The following is a 13266-nucleotide window of genomic DNA, read 5'->3' on the forward strand; positions in this document are numbered from 1 at the left end:
ATGCAAAGGACTGATACTCCTAGGAGAAGTGACAATTTATGTAACATTTGAAGGATAAATAGGAATTGGCTGTGAAGAATATAGAAGTAAAGGAGAAAGGTAAAAGAAGGAGCTCTCCAGGAAAGAGGGCTATCATATGGGAAGGTCCAGTGGTTGGAAGATTTTTGGCTGGAATGGTAAAAGGCAGTGGTAAGAGATAAAGGCAGACTAAAGCTGGCTCACTGACTGCTGGTCTGAATGTGTGTGTGTCCCCCAAATTCAAATGTTGAAATCTAACCGCTAATGTGATGGTGTTAGGAAGTGGGGCCTTTGGAAGGTTATTTAGGTCACATTATTGTCTTTATAAAAAAAGCCTCAGAGAGCTCCCTTCTTTCTTCCATCACATGAAGGCACAGCAAGAAAGCACCATCTACAAACCAGGAAACAGGCCTTCACCAGACACTGAATCTGCCAACACCTTGGTCTTGGACTTCCCCAAATAAATTTCTATTGTTTATAAGCCATGGAGTTTATGGCATTTTGTTACAGCAGCCCAAATGGACTAAGACACTGACCAAAACAGCAAAGCTGGAAAGGGATATTAACCAACGGGTTACATGGTGAGTTAATTTTCACACTCAATGTTAATGTTTTAATAGAGCTGAAGACAGACTAGAAAGCATCAGAAATCCATTTGGGGAGCATAACTTTGGTAGAATTTTTCACAGCAGTTAAACCACGGTGGAGAAGATTTCTTAGAAAATGAACAGCAAGAAAAAGAGAACAGAGAGCAAAGAACAATGTTTGGGTCCATGTCAGTCCATAGTGGACGCCTTCACAACATCAATCATGCTGCCTTCTTCTTAACAAAACCTTGACTGTTTGAGCATCCACCTTCCTCCAGGTAAACCATTTATTTGATTTAGAGGAAACTAGCCCTTTCCTGGCTCGAGGGTTTCATCTGTTGGTTTGAGAATAATCTCATAGCCCTCTGCCAGTAATTCATCCAGAGTGGAAGTTTGGCTTAAATTGGCTCAGTAAGACTGAAAGGAAAGATTACTGGTCCTTGGATGATGGAGAGACACTCTCTCTCCTCCTGGAAGTTGGTTGCCTCAGCCTGTTGCCAGCCGCCTGGTGTTTCAGACTCTCTTGTAGCTGTGAGTGCCCATGAGACATGGTTCTCCCCAATAGAAGAGGGTCTGCCAGGAGGTTTCCAGAAGGCCATTTAGGGCTGGGGTGGTGGCTCAGCAATGTCATTCCTTCCCCCTCTCTTCCAGTGGCTGCTGGTGGCCATCCTGCAGTCAGCTAGCACAAGGACAAAGTTGCCCACGGGGAAGTGCAGAGTCAAGAACATCTTCCCTTGATTATACCACCCCTGAAGTCTGCCCTACTGCCAGGTGTCCAGCTATGTTGTTTGAATTGCATTTCTGTGTCTCGAATGTGAAAGGATCCCAAAGGTACAGGAGAGAAATAAACCCACAAAGACATCATGAAAAAAAATTGGATAGTAAAGCAGAATCAGAAGAGTTCAATGGGATCCAATCTGAGGGAGGGTGGAATTTGACAAAAAAAAACAACAAAAAACCTGACAGTGCTAAATGTCACAGCCCTACCAAGGAAGATGTTGTTCCTGTACTATTTCTAATCTGGATATGGAACTTTTAAAAATCAGTCTGCATTAACTGTCACCATACCACGGTTCTCTGAGCTATCAAATATTCAAAGGCCAACCAATGGCAGCCAACTTTACAGTTGGATTATGAGGATTATAAAGTGTGCTTTTATGATGACATACAGAATAAACACAGTCAAGTAAGATATAATCTAAGTACATGAAAACTTCTCTTTTCTCCAAGTAGACCAAATTAATTAATGAAGTCTTGTAAGTCTTAGAGATACAGTTCATTTTAGATGTTAAAGAAAAAATTATGAAAAATTTAAACATATACCTGAAGGAAAAAAGAACAGTATGACAAACCTCCATATATCCATCACCCAGACTCTAGCATGATCAGTATTTTGGCATTCTTGCTCTTCCTTCCTGCTCCTTGCACATGCAAAATCAATTGTCTGAACATCAGAATATATTTTCTTACATAAACCATGTATAAATGGCAATTAGAGTCTGAGGTCAAAATCCTGAAGCCCATCTAACCTGTAAGATGCATAAAGTTTTCAGATTTTGAGTGAAAACAACATGATTGAAACTATGAGTTACCAAAGTCACCAAGTAGAGAGTGTTAAAGCTCGGGTTTAACCTACTAATATAAAACCTTCCAATTTTTTTAAGCTATTAAGTTAGAATCAGTTATTTTCCCTAAATGCCACAGTATTTTATGCCATAGCATTTTCTAAAAATATTTATAACTGCGTTTTCTCTCGATAGCTGCAGGCCCAGTGGTTTTCAAAGTGTGGTCCAAGGATATCTGAGAGTTCCCTAGACCCTTTGAGGGGGTCTGCAAGATCAAAACTACTTTCTTAATAATACAAAGATATTATGTGTTCTTTTCATTCTTTTCTGGGCACACACAGTAGAGTTTTCCAGAAGCTACATGAGGTATGACATCACAGCACTAACAGGTACATGTGTGAAGTACATGTGAGGATTCTCCTGTTGTCTATTAATCCAAACTCTAAAAAGATTTGTAAAAATACAAAACAAATTCCAATCTTCTTATTACATTTTCTGTTTTGAAAATGTAATTATTTTTTCAAAGTTATTTATACTGACATGTTATGAGATTATTTTTAAATAATTCATAAATATAGATACAATTTCTTTCACTTTGAATGTCTAATGATTACACTGGTAGATGTAAACCACATTCCTTGGGATAGTCAATAATTTTTAAGAGTATAAGAGGTTCCTAAGGCCAAAAAGATTGAGAACTGCTAAACTCTGCACAAATTTCCTTCATCATCTAAATGAAACTTTTGGTTAATGAGATGACAATGTGTTTTTTCCATTATATTTTGCAAGTGTCACTAGAAATAAAATCTCTCTCTTCCTTGACATTCCTTTTTATGATAAACATTCTCTGATTTTGAGTAGGAAATTGACGAAGATCTGCTAAGGATGACGTCTAAGACATACTTACCTTTACTAAGTCGGTGTAGCCCGTTTCTTTTGGGGTCCACCAAGGCTGTGCTTTCAGTCCGTTCACATTGTAGAGTGAGCGCTGCCAGACAGATGCAAAGTGTCCTCTCTTGTGCCCAAGCTCATACCACTTATATGCCTGAAGGAACAGAAAGAATATGCTCCAAAATGTTCCTTTAACAGAGCATTTGTATTAATTTTAAAATTGAAGGCATTAAAAATAAGGTATTATTTTGACACATTTAAATAAAGAGCTTGCTGCTAGGTACCCAAATCTGTTAAAATTTGGTAAAAATATTATTTCATTGGGTTTCTGATTGTGACCTATTTATATAATAAACATTACATTTTCTTTTCCCTCTTAGGCTGCAGTCTCTATGGATAGTGGATTCATGCCCTACACATTCTGGTCTCCCTCAGAGTGTCCAGCAGGGAGTCTAGCACTTATTTGTTGAATGCATAAATAAGACACCAAAGGGGACTATATTAATATCTTAGTTTTCATTTCTATTTTATGTTTCCTTTAAAAAAAGATTATGATTTTAATAATTCCTTCAAAGATATTTGCATTTTCTGAATCAGAATGCTAAAATAAAGAACAGCTTCTTTTCATATGTACTTTCTATGTCCACATTTAAGAAGGTCAACCCAAGGCAACAGAGTGCAAACCCTCCATTAAATTCAGTAGACAGAAGGGGAAAATTATTCTCAGTAGGCAATAAATATAGTGATAGCCCATATTATATTTTTAAAGTGGGAATTTTTGGTCATAATAAACATATATTTTGCCATAAGGGATACCACGTGTGGCTTTAGGCTAGCTGTAACATGATACTACTTGCCTCCAAAACTAGCCTTTTCAGGGACAGCTGGCTATGGAGTATGATGCTCTTTACGGCTCCTTTAAATGACGTCCTCACCATATGCTCTCCAAGGAGCCTGGCCTAGTGCTTCCTGCACCATGCATGCTCCATTGTCTGTGGAATGGAAGGCTTTCTAATGGTGCACATGGTGCACTTTTTTGTTTGTTTGTTTTGAGACTAAGCTTCACTCTTGTTTCCCAGGCTGGAGTGCAATGGTGCAATCTCGGCTCACTGCAACCTCCACCTCCCAGGTTCAAGCAGTTCTCCTGCCTCAGCCTCCTGAGTAGCTGGGATTACAGGCATGCATCACCACACCTGGCTAATGTTTTTGTACTTTTAGTAGAGACAAGTTTCCTCCATGTTAGTCAGGCTGGTCTCAAACTCCCAACCTTGAGTGATCTGCCTGCCTCAGCCTCCCAAAGTGCTGGGATTACAGGTGCAAGCCACTGCTCCTGGCCACTAATGGTGCACTTAATATTATCCCCTCCATTATTACAAACCTGATCTAATGATTACATTTACAGAGAGAGTTCAAATGTATTTTTGATTAATAAAATTAAGCACTTAATAGTAAAATAGTAACTTGAATATCTTCTTTGTAAATCACTAGATACACTTTAGATGTAAAAAATGTTAACTTTTCAAATTTTCCTTCATTAGACAAATGAAGGGGAATAGCAATACCACCTCATATTTTTAGTCACTTTACATTGACCACTTTCCTTAAATGTGTTATCTCATTTGATCTTTCCAATAACCCCAAATATTTCCATTTTACAAATGTTGAAACTGAGGTCTATGAAGGCCAAATCCTTTGAACTAGCATCTGGGGCTCCTGGCAACTTATTCTATTCTCCTCCTACTTTTATCATTTAGCAAAAACTATAAAAATGATTTTTTATTTAGTTATCTTTATTAATATCTGAAATTAAGAATGCATATATGTCATTCTTAAATATTTTCCTTACAATACATGAAAGTTGTAGCCAGAATTCCTTTAAAAACCAGAAAGTTAAAATGGCTAATTGTTATTTAATTTTTTTAAAAAAATAGCATGTACCTTTGAAATTAATTTGACTATTGCAATTATTTTGGTCCAACTTAAATTTAGAATTTTATTTCCTATGCTTTTCAGTGCAAAAGTGAACAATAATATTAAGGACAACAGATTGTGTTTTTCAAAAATCTGATAGTCCATTTTTGAGTCATTATAATTCATTTTTTCAAGTGTATTGCTAGGATATGAGAAAAAAAAGTCACTGTAGAAAAATAAAATCAGCAAACATTATAGATCTAATTCAAGACTTAGAAGTCTTAGATTTAAGTCCTGGCCTTTAGCACTCAACGTGCTAGATGCCTGAGCAAGTTACTTACAATAGCATGTTTAAACTATCTATAGGGTCTTTTATGACACTCAAAGTAAGTAATACTGCCTCAAGTAGGACTCAATTATTCATTCTCCTGCCATTTAAATTTAGGAGAAACAAAATTGTGAAAGTAATATAGCAGAAATTTTTTTTAAAACCACCTTTAATTATATTTGACAACAGGAGACAGATGAATTCAGCTAGATTGCTATTCTTTTTTTTTTTTTTTTGAGATGGAGTCTCTCTCTGTTGCCCAGGCTGGAGTGCAATGGCATGATCTTGGCTCACCGCAACCTCCATCTCCTGGGTTGAAGCGATTCTGCTGCCTCAGCCTCCTGAGTAGCCGGGATTACAGGTGCACACCACCACACCTAGCTAACTTTTGTATTTTTAATAGAGACAGGGTTTCACCCTGTTGGTCAGGCTGCTCTAGAACTCCTGACCTTGTGATCTGCCTACCTTGGTCTCCCAAAGTGCTGGGATTACAGGCGTGAGCCACTGCACCTGGCCCTGCTAGATTGCTTTTTTAAAAAACATCTAAACTACTTTACAATAAAAATTGCTATAAAATCAAAAATCAAGTTAGAATCCTCTGAAAATTTCTCTATTTCCTGTATAATCAGCAATTTTACATATGTAATTAGGAATACTAAAATAGACAGTAGGAGGCCCTGGGAACAGGGGAAGTAAGAGCCCCTGGGACACATTTAAGAAGTTAAATGTGTTTTTGGGGGTTATCTTTTTTGAGACGGAGTCTTGCTCTGTCACTAGGCTGGAGTTCAATGGTGCGATCTCGGCTCACCACAACCTCCATCCCGCTGGGTTCAAGCAATTCTCCTGCGTCAGCCTCCTGAGTAGCTGGGACTATAGGCGCATGTCACTGCATGCAGCTCATTTTGTATTTTTAGTAGAAACGGGGTTTTACCACGTTGGCCAAGACGGTCTCAATCTCTTGACCTCATGATCCACCTGCCTTGGCCTCCCAAAGTGCTAGGATTACAGGCATGAGCCACTGCACCCGGTCTATCTTTTTATAAATGTGTTTTATATCAATGTTGTCTCTATTTTCTTCCAGTCATTGCTATGTGTGGTTTTTATGCACATGTGGGCGTGGGCGCGTGCGCGCGCACGCACACACACACACACACACACACACGACAGAGTGAGAGAGACAGAGAGACAGAGACAGGGAGAGAGAAAGTACGTCGGATGACTGCAAACCAGAAACGCCCAGGCCACGTCTGTGGAATGGGCTGTCATAAGCGGCTCCAGATGGGGTATGTTCTTCCTGGAGCCCGCTGTCCAGTGGGGCCTAAGAGACACACTTCCGGTGAGAACAGCCATTGCAACTTGCCTAAGGATTATAAATGCCATCACATGCAAACAAAACTTTATTTTATTTTGCATGGTAGGCTTTTTGAGCATAGGGTGGCTTGCAAGAAACTGAGACCAAAGCAGGTTCTTATAGCTATCGTTGAGGTGGCAGGTGACAAAGACTGGAGTTAGCACTGACTGCGCAAGAGGGAGGATGAGGGGGATGCCAACTATGCGAGGAAGCTGGATCTCCACAACTGGCCCTGAGTAGACTGGAGTGAGGAGGAGTGGGAGGAGCTCAAGTTCACTGAAATCTTGATTCTGAAGGCCCGGTGTGGTGGCTCATTCCTGTAATCCCAGCACTTTGGGAGGCTGAGGCAGATGGATCACGAGGTCAGGAGATCGAGACCATCCTGGGCAACATGATGAAACCCCATCTCTACTAAAAACACAAAAATTAGCTGGGTGTGGTGGCACACACCTGTAGTCCCAGCTACTCAGGAGGCTGAGGCAGGAGAGTCACTTGAACCTGGGAGGCAGAGGTAGCAGTGAGCTAAGATCACACCACAACAGCACTCTAGCCTGGTGACAGAGCAAGACTGTCTTAAAAAATAAAATAAAATAAAATAAAATAAAATAAAATAAAATAAAATAAAAAATAAAATCTTGATCCTGGAAAGATGGGAATGTCATTGAATAACAGAAGGAACCTAGGAGGAAAAATGGTTTAGAGAAAGACAAGTAAGTTGTCTCTGTGCCATCGTGTGGGACACTGAGGAGGCAGGGGACATGAGAATGGGGACTTGAAGAAGGAGACTAAATCTAGCTAGAATGTGGATTTGGAAGTTTGGGAATACCAAGAACAGCTAACTCAATGGCTGCAAGGCTCTCATGGTTTGCCCTCCCCGTTCCTGACCATACTAAATGGACCAGTTAGAAAATTTTTCCTCAAAATGCATTTTCTTGTCAGTCTCCACAGCACAGAGGCTGTGGCTTTGCTTTTGCAGGTCCGTCCTCTTTCAGAGTTGGAGCAGTGCTCTAGGCATAAAAACGTGAAGGGTGTTTACTTCCTGATATGCAAACTCAGAGCATGACAGCCAAGTCCGACTCAACACCTAATACTGGGAATATAATGGAGTTTCTACAGGTTTGTTTCTGTTCTCCTGTACGGACGAATCCTTCTGAACATTTTAAGTTCAAGAACTGTGCTGTTCTTTGCATATTAATAATTAAGCTGGGAGAACAGTCCCATACATTCAAATCCCAAGCCCTTAACAAATGTGTAGTAGTGAACTTTTTGCCCTTGAAGTAAGGGCTGTTTTCATCTAAGATGTGAGATAAATCACAGACTTCTTTTATCTGTCTTTGCCCTGGACCTGAAATGTTCAGAGATAAATTAATTAGTGACTACTTCATTTACAGTAGTCAGACATGAACATTTATCCAGTGTTAGATGTTGTAGCAAAATTTTTCTTATCCCTCTCATTCAAAGGAGTTATAAGCCATTACATCTAAAAGAAACATGGGATGCAAAAATGATTACTAATCAGTAACTTCTCCCTTCTTTCTTTTTAATTCTAATATCTCACTCTATTTCAGTTGGCTGACTGGTAGGTTAGAGCGGAAAAGGTACAGATAAATAGAAATGTATAAATTAAAAAGTGTCAATTTTCTGAACTTCTAGTACCCACATATTGGTTCATGTTCCTAGCAGACAATTACCTTATCACAAATCCACTCACTTCTCTGAACCCTCAATTCCCCAGATAATCCCGTGTTCTTATTTTAGAAACCTGAAGCTGCATTATCCGTAGATGTCACTTTATTACATACATGGAATGCGATGGTTACAAAGATTCAGTGTCTCACTTTACCCTTTTATCCACCGACTCTCGGGAGAGCCCAGCTCTCACCCCTGCAATGGTGCAGGACAGGAAAGGAGGGCTTTGCCATCCGGCCGGGCTGCGTAAATCATAAATCATGGTAGACTGTGACAGAGTTTTGAAATTTATAGTACATGACGTCAGGATTAATGAGACAATGTTACGTTTATAGAAGCAGAAGCTGTACTCAGATAAAGGTAACCATTACAAAGAAAACATGAAACTTGTATGGCTACTACATTGTGTCAATATCTGTCATTATTGTAACCACAATGTTCCCCTTAAACTTGATATTACATATTTCAGAGGATAAGTTACACCACCAACCATTAGGATCTGTGTGCTCAGAAATCAGCTGATAAAGACTTTATTCTAAAAATAACTACTTTTAAAATTCCAAAATCAAACAAAAATGAATCTAGGCAAACTGTTAAAATATTTCTAAAAATTTAAATTATTTCAGTGACATCTCTTCATTTCAAAATTTAAAAAATACTTTTCCAAGGCAAGGTCCATCTCTGTACACACACAGACACACACAAACACACAAACTCATACACAGACATGTACCAACTTAGAGATTGCTTTTATGATTACTTAGCTGATTTTTTGAAACTATAAAAGCCAAATCCCAAAAATTCTTTGAAGGATTAAGCTGGAGTTGTTGGGTTGTTTCAAACATAGTTTAAATAACTAAATAGTTTAAATCTCTGTTTTCAAAACTTCACACTCAAAATATTTTTTGAATTGTAACTTCTCCAAGAAATAATTATTCTCCCAACTCCATGCTCTGTTAGAGAGAATCAGAAATTCACACACCCATTACCTCTTTGTTTCCAACCCGCTGCATGGCATCTCCCAGGTGGAAATAAAATCTCCCATCATCAGTGCCAGGATCCCCGGATTCTATTCCTTCCTGTAGAAAGGACAGTGTTAATATGGGTAAAATAATTAAATACCAGATTCCATTAATTGATTCATGTAGATTTTCTTATGGAACATCATAAGAAAACCTAAAAACCAAAATATACATCTCTATATAAAAATTTGGGAATGAGGTTACTGGTCAACATTTTCAATGCCAAAACAAAAGGAGGTCATAAAGCTAAATTTAACAATGCATCATCATTAATTCACAGTGGAATGGCCCACAAAGTTAGTACAATACTTTGTGCACCTTCTGTGTGGGAGCAGTCGTATTTCAATATTTTAAAAAATTTCTCTGGCTGGATAGCTCTTACATTTATTTTGCTCTCCAAATCTGACCATATGTCATCTAGAGGCTTTTTATTCCTAAACCAAAATGTTTAACTGCTCATGTTTGAAGTGATGGCAGCCCAACTGCAAAAATTATTTATTTCCATTGAAAACAAATGTGCCCTTACCTTTTAATGATTTATTTATTTATATTTTACAAAACATACGGGAGAATTAAAGCCAATCTGAATCTTTAAAAATGTAATCTTTATTAAAGAAATCCCTATTCTAAAACATTTACCTAATTTTCTGATTTCTCACACAAGGCCTGAAACTGAGATTGATAAACTCCATCCCCCTCCCCAAAAAAGAAAAGAGAAAATATTAAAGCAACAGAATGAGTTTAGAAAAGCAGAAGGACAAAAGTTAAAAATATCTAAATGTCAAGGACTTCTTTCTAAAAATCTGCATCCTTGAGGCCTCTTCACAAGAAGCTTATTATCTTTCACTAGGAAGAAACTGTATTTGCATAATGTTGGAAATGAGCATACTGCATGACAGAATGGGAAAAGCATCACTCAGGACAGGAAGGGAGCTGCGGCCAGGGCTTCTAATTGACCAACACTCAAGTGTCCTTGCGTGATAATGGACCAGCCCAGCTCTCGCTTTCCCCATCTCTGAAGCAGGCGGAGTACCAGTAAGCCATCCTATGTCAAAGGAAATGTAAGGAGAAACCTACATGCCACAGGGCCCTGGCAGGAAATGTGAAGTGCTGACAGGGCCCCAGGGACAGCCCCACCCCAAGGGGGCAACACTGCTTGGCTCTGTATGCAGGAAACTGGGCCAGATACGACATTTCAAGAGAAAATAGAAGTTTGCATAATTATATAAAAATGCTCACATTCTCAAATAAGGCAAGCAATTAAAATTGTTTTTAATAGAACTATGCCAGCCAAATAAAACATGCAAGCTATTTGCAATCAGTGGGTTACTATTTGGGATCTCTGATTTAAGTCATATGAAAGAAATAAATTAAAAAAGTAGAATATATTGCTATTTAAGAAAAAACCTACAGCTATCTCATTAGCTACATCCAATATGGTAGCCGCTAGTCACACATTACTGCTAAAATGAAATAAAATGAAAAATTCACTTCCTCAGTACCAGTGGCCACATTTCAGGAGCTCAATGGCTGCATGTGGCCAGTGGCCATCATATTGGAGAAGACAGATAAAAAACATTTCCATCACAGTAGAAAATTATTTTCTTTTTAGACAGGGTCTCACTCTGTCATCCAGCCTGGAGTACAGTAACACATTCACAGCTCACTGCAACCTTGACCTCCTGGCCCCGAGTAGCTGGGACCGCAGGCACGTGCCACCACACCTAGCTAATTTTTAGAATTATCTGTAGAGATGGGATCTCACTATCTTGCCCAGCAAACTCTTGTCCTCAAGCGATTCTTCCACCTTGGCCTCAAAAATTGTTGGGCTTACAGGTAGGAGCCACTGCGCCTGGCCCACAGCAGAAAATTCTACTGGGCAGCCCTGGGCTAGAACATCTGTGATTCTGGTGAACTGATGAGGATTTAATTAGATATGAGAAAAAAAAGCATATTTTAATTTGAGTATTTTGAGCAATGACCTCTTCAGCCAGTATTTGTTACCTCACTTTGCATGGGTAGCTCAGAGTACTAGTCCAAGTATGGTAAATATATAATTAACTTGTAAAAGGAACTTATAATGCCTTGTCTGTTTTTTTTCTTTCTTTTTTTTTTTTGAGACACAGTTTCAAGGCTGGAGTGCAGTCTCTGCTTGGGTTCAAGCGATTCTCCTGCCTCCCAACTAGCTAAGATTACAGGCGCATACCACCATGCCTGGCTAATTTTTGCATTTTTAGTAGAGATGGTGTTGCACCATGTTGGTCAGGCTGGTCTCGAACTCCTGACCTCAGGTGACTCATGCGCCTTGGCCACCTAAAGTGCTGGGATTACAGGCATGAGTCACCATGCCTAGCCTATTGCCTGTATCTAAAAACATTTAAAGTATCACTAATTTTGTCCGCCTTTGCCATTTATTTAAAAACTAACACCAACTTCAGTTTTATAAATTTTTAAATAAAATCTTTTCCAACTCATCTCTGCTCACGTGGTTGGTATTTTGCCATTTGACACTGTTGGTTAAAGTGGAGGCCCACACTACTTATGAATGTCATGGTATGAGGGTGGACATCCTGAGGATGAAAATACTCAGCAGTGCATGCCAGTCAATCTGTAAGGAATAAGCAAGGTGTCTCAATGACTCGAAGGACTCGAAAGATGAAAGGAGAGGAAGAGAAGTGAGCATTACCTTTAAATACGGGATGCTCTCAGCAATCTTGTTCTGTGCCTTCAGGATGAAGCCATAATGAACTTTAGCAAAGCCATCATTAGGTGTCACACTCAGCACCTAAACTCAAAGAAAACACAGAACATAACTCAAGGAAAACCCAGGTGATTGCTTAAAAAATTCTACAAATGACTGTCAAAACCAATTTTAATTAGCTCTGTTGTACTTGGATTGGATTATGATGTTATAGCTGAAAACACCATAGTACTTTGTCTCATGGCAGTATCATTAAGCTTAAATGGTTCCATTTCCCCTCAACTCAATATGCTTTTCACATTTACACAATGGTTCTTCAAGAATTAAGAAATGAATGAAAAGCAATAACCATAAAAGCATCACTTTAACAATGCAAAACAGCAAAGTATCTCTGAATTGATATGACTCCAATATTTTTTAGTGATCAAGGGAAAATGGCTTTAAATTTGCTATACTTGAAGACAATTCTGAATGGTTATTAGACATCACTTCATATACAAGCTTTATACATTGCCTTAATTAAGAGGAAATTTACATTTGCATTTGTAATATATCACAATGCATTCATTCAACAGAAAACTTCTTGAGTGCCCAGATCATTTTAAGCCCTGAAGAGAAAGTGATGAGCAAATCCAATATTCTGTGATAAAATCCAGGTAAATAGTTCATATAAAACACATCATTGTTTATTATTATTATTATATGTATTCATTATAATTTAAAGATAAATTATGCAAAGCACCTCTAAATTGAATATTAATAGTGAGAAATCAGAACAACAGCATCCAACTTGTGAAGCTACTTAGACAAACTAATCTATGGAACAAAAGAGGATGAAGAAGGTTTGAGTTGGGTGCAGGCAAGGAAAGATGCATCTCCCATCTCTTCTCTCCATCCTTGAGCCTGAATAGAAAAAGGGAAGTCACAGCCACAGCGGGGCTACGATTGGTTACACAGAAGGAACAAGTGCACAGAGGGGACACCAGGCCCTCGGAGGGCCCACACAACACACACTGCAGATGCTTTAGCATTTTCAGCTTGCATCTGGTCCTGCGCCTCATGGATTAGCAAATCTGGCCAACACTACCTTCAAAATACATTCAGAAACACACCATGTGTCACTTCCTTCACCACTGCCACCCTGATCCAAGAGAGGCATCTCATCATCTCTCTCTATGTTCTCACAGGAGCCTGCTTACTGCA

At 38.8% G+C, this 13266-nt stretch overlaps 1 protein-coding gene across 10 annotated transcripts in view; it reads right to left on the reverse strand.

The window, feature by feature from the left end:
• Positions 1-13266, reverse strand: part of ASPH (aspartate beta-hydroxylase) — a 221692-nt gene that overhangs the window by 43077 nt on the left and 165349 nt on the right. For all 10 annotated transcript variants that reach the window (XR_010345529.1, XM_064384230.1, XM_064384227.1 and 7 more), the window contains 3 exons: positions 12049-12147; positions 9330-9419; positions 3078-3215 (listed from right to left, as the gene is read on the reverse strand). Coding sequence is in view for 9 of the 10 variants with exons in the window: in XM_064384230.1 (XP_064240300.1) it covers positions 3078-3215; positions 9330-9419; positions 12049-12147 (327 nt within the window). In the remaining variant the exon portion in view is untranslated. The remainder of the gene's footprint in view (positions 1-3077; positions 3216-9329; positions 9420-12048; positions 12148-13266) is intronic.

The sequence above is a fragment of the Aotus nancymaae genome, unplaced genomic scaffold (assembly GCF_030222135.1).
Source record: "Aotus nancymaae isolate 86718 unplaced genomic scaffold, 86718_ANA_hifiasm-v0.15.2.pri h1tg000036l, whole genome shotgun sequence".
Taxonomy (NCBI): domain Eukaryota; kingdom Metazoa; phylum Chordata; class Mammalia; order Primates; family Aotidae; genus Aotus; species Aotus nancymaae.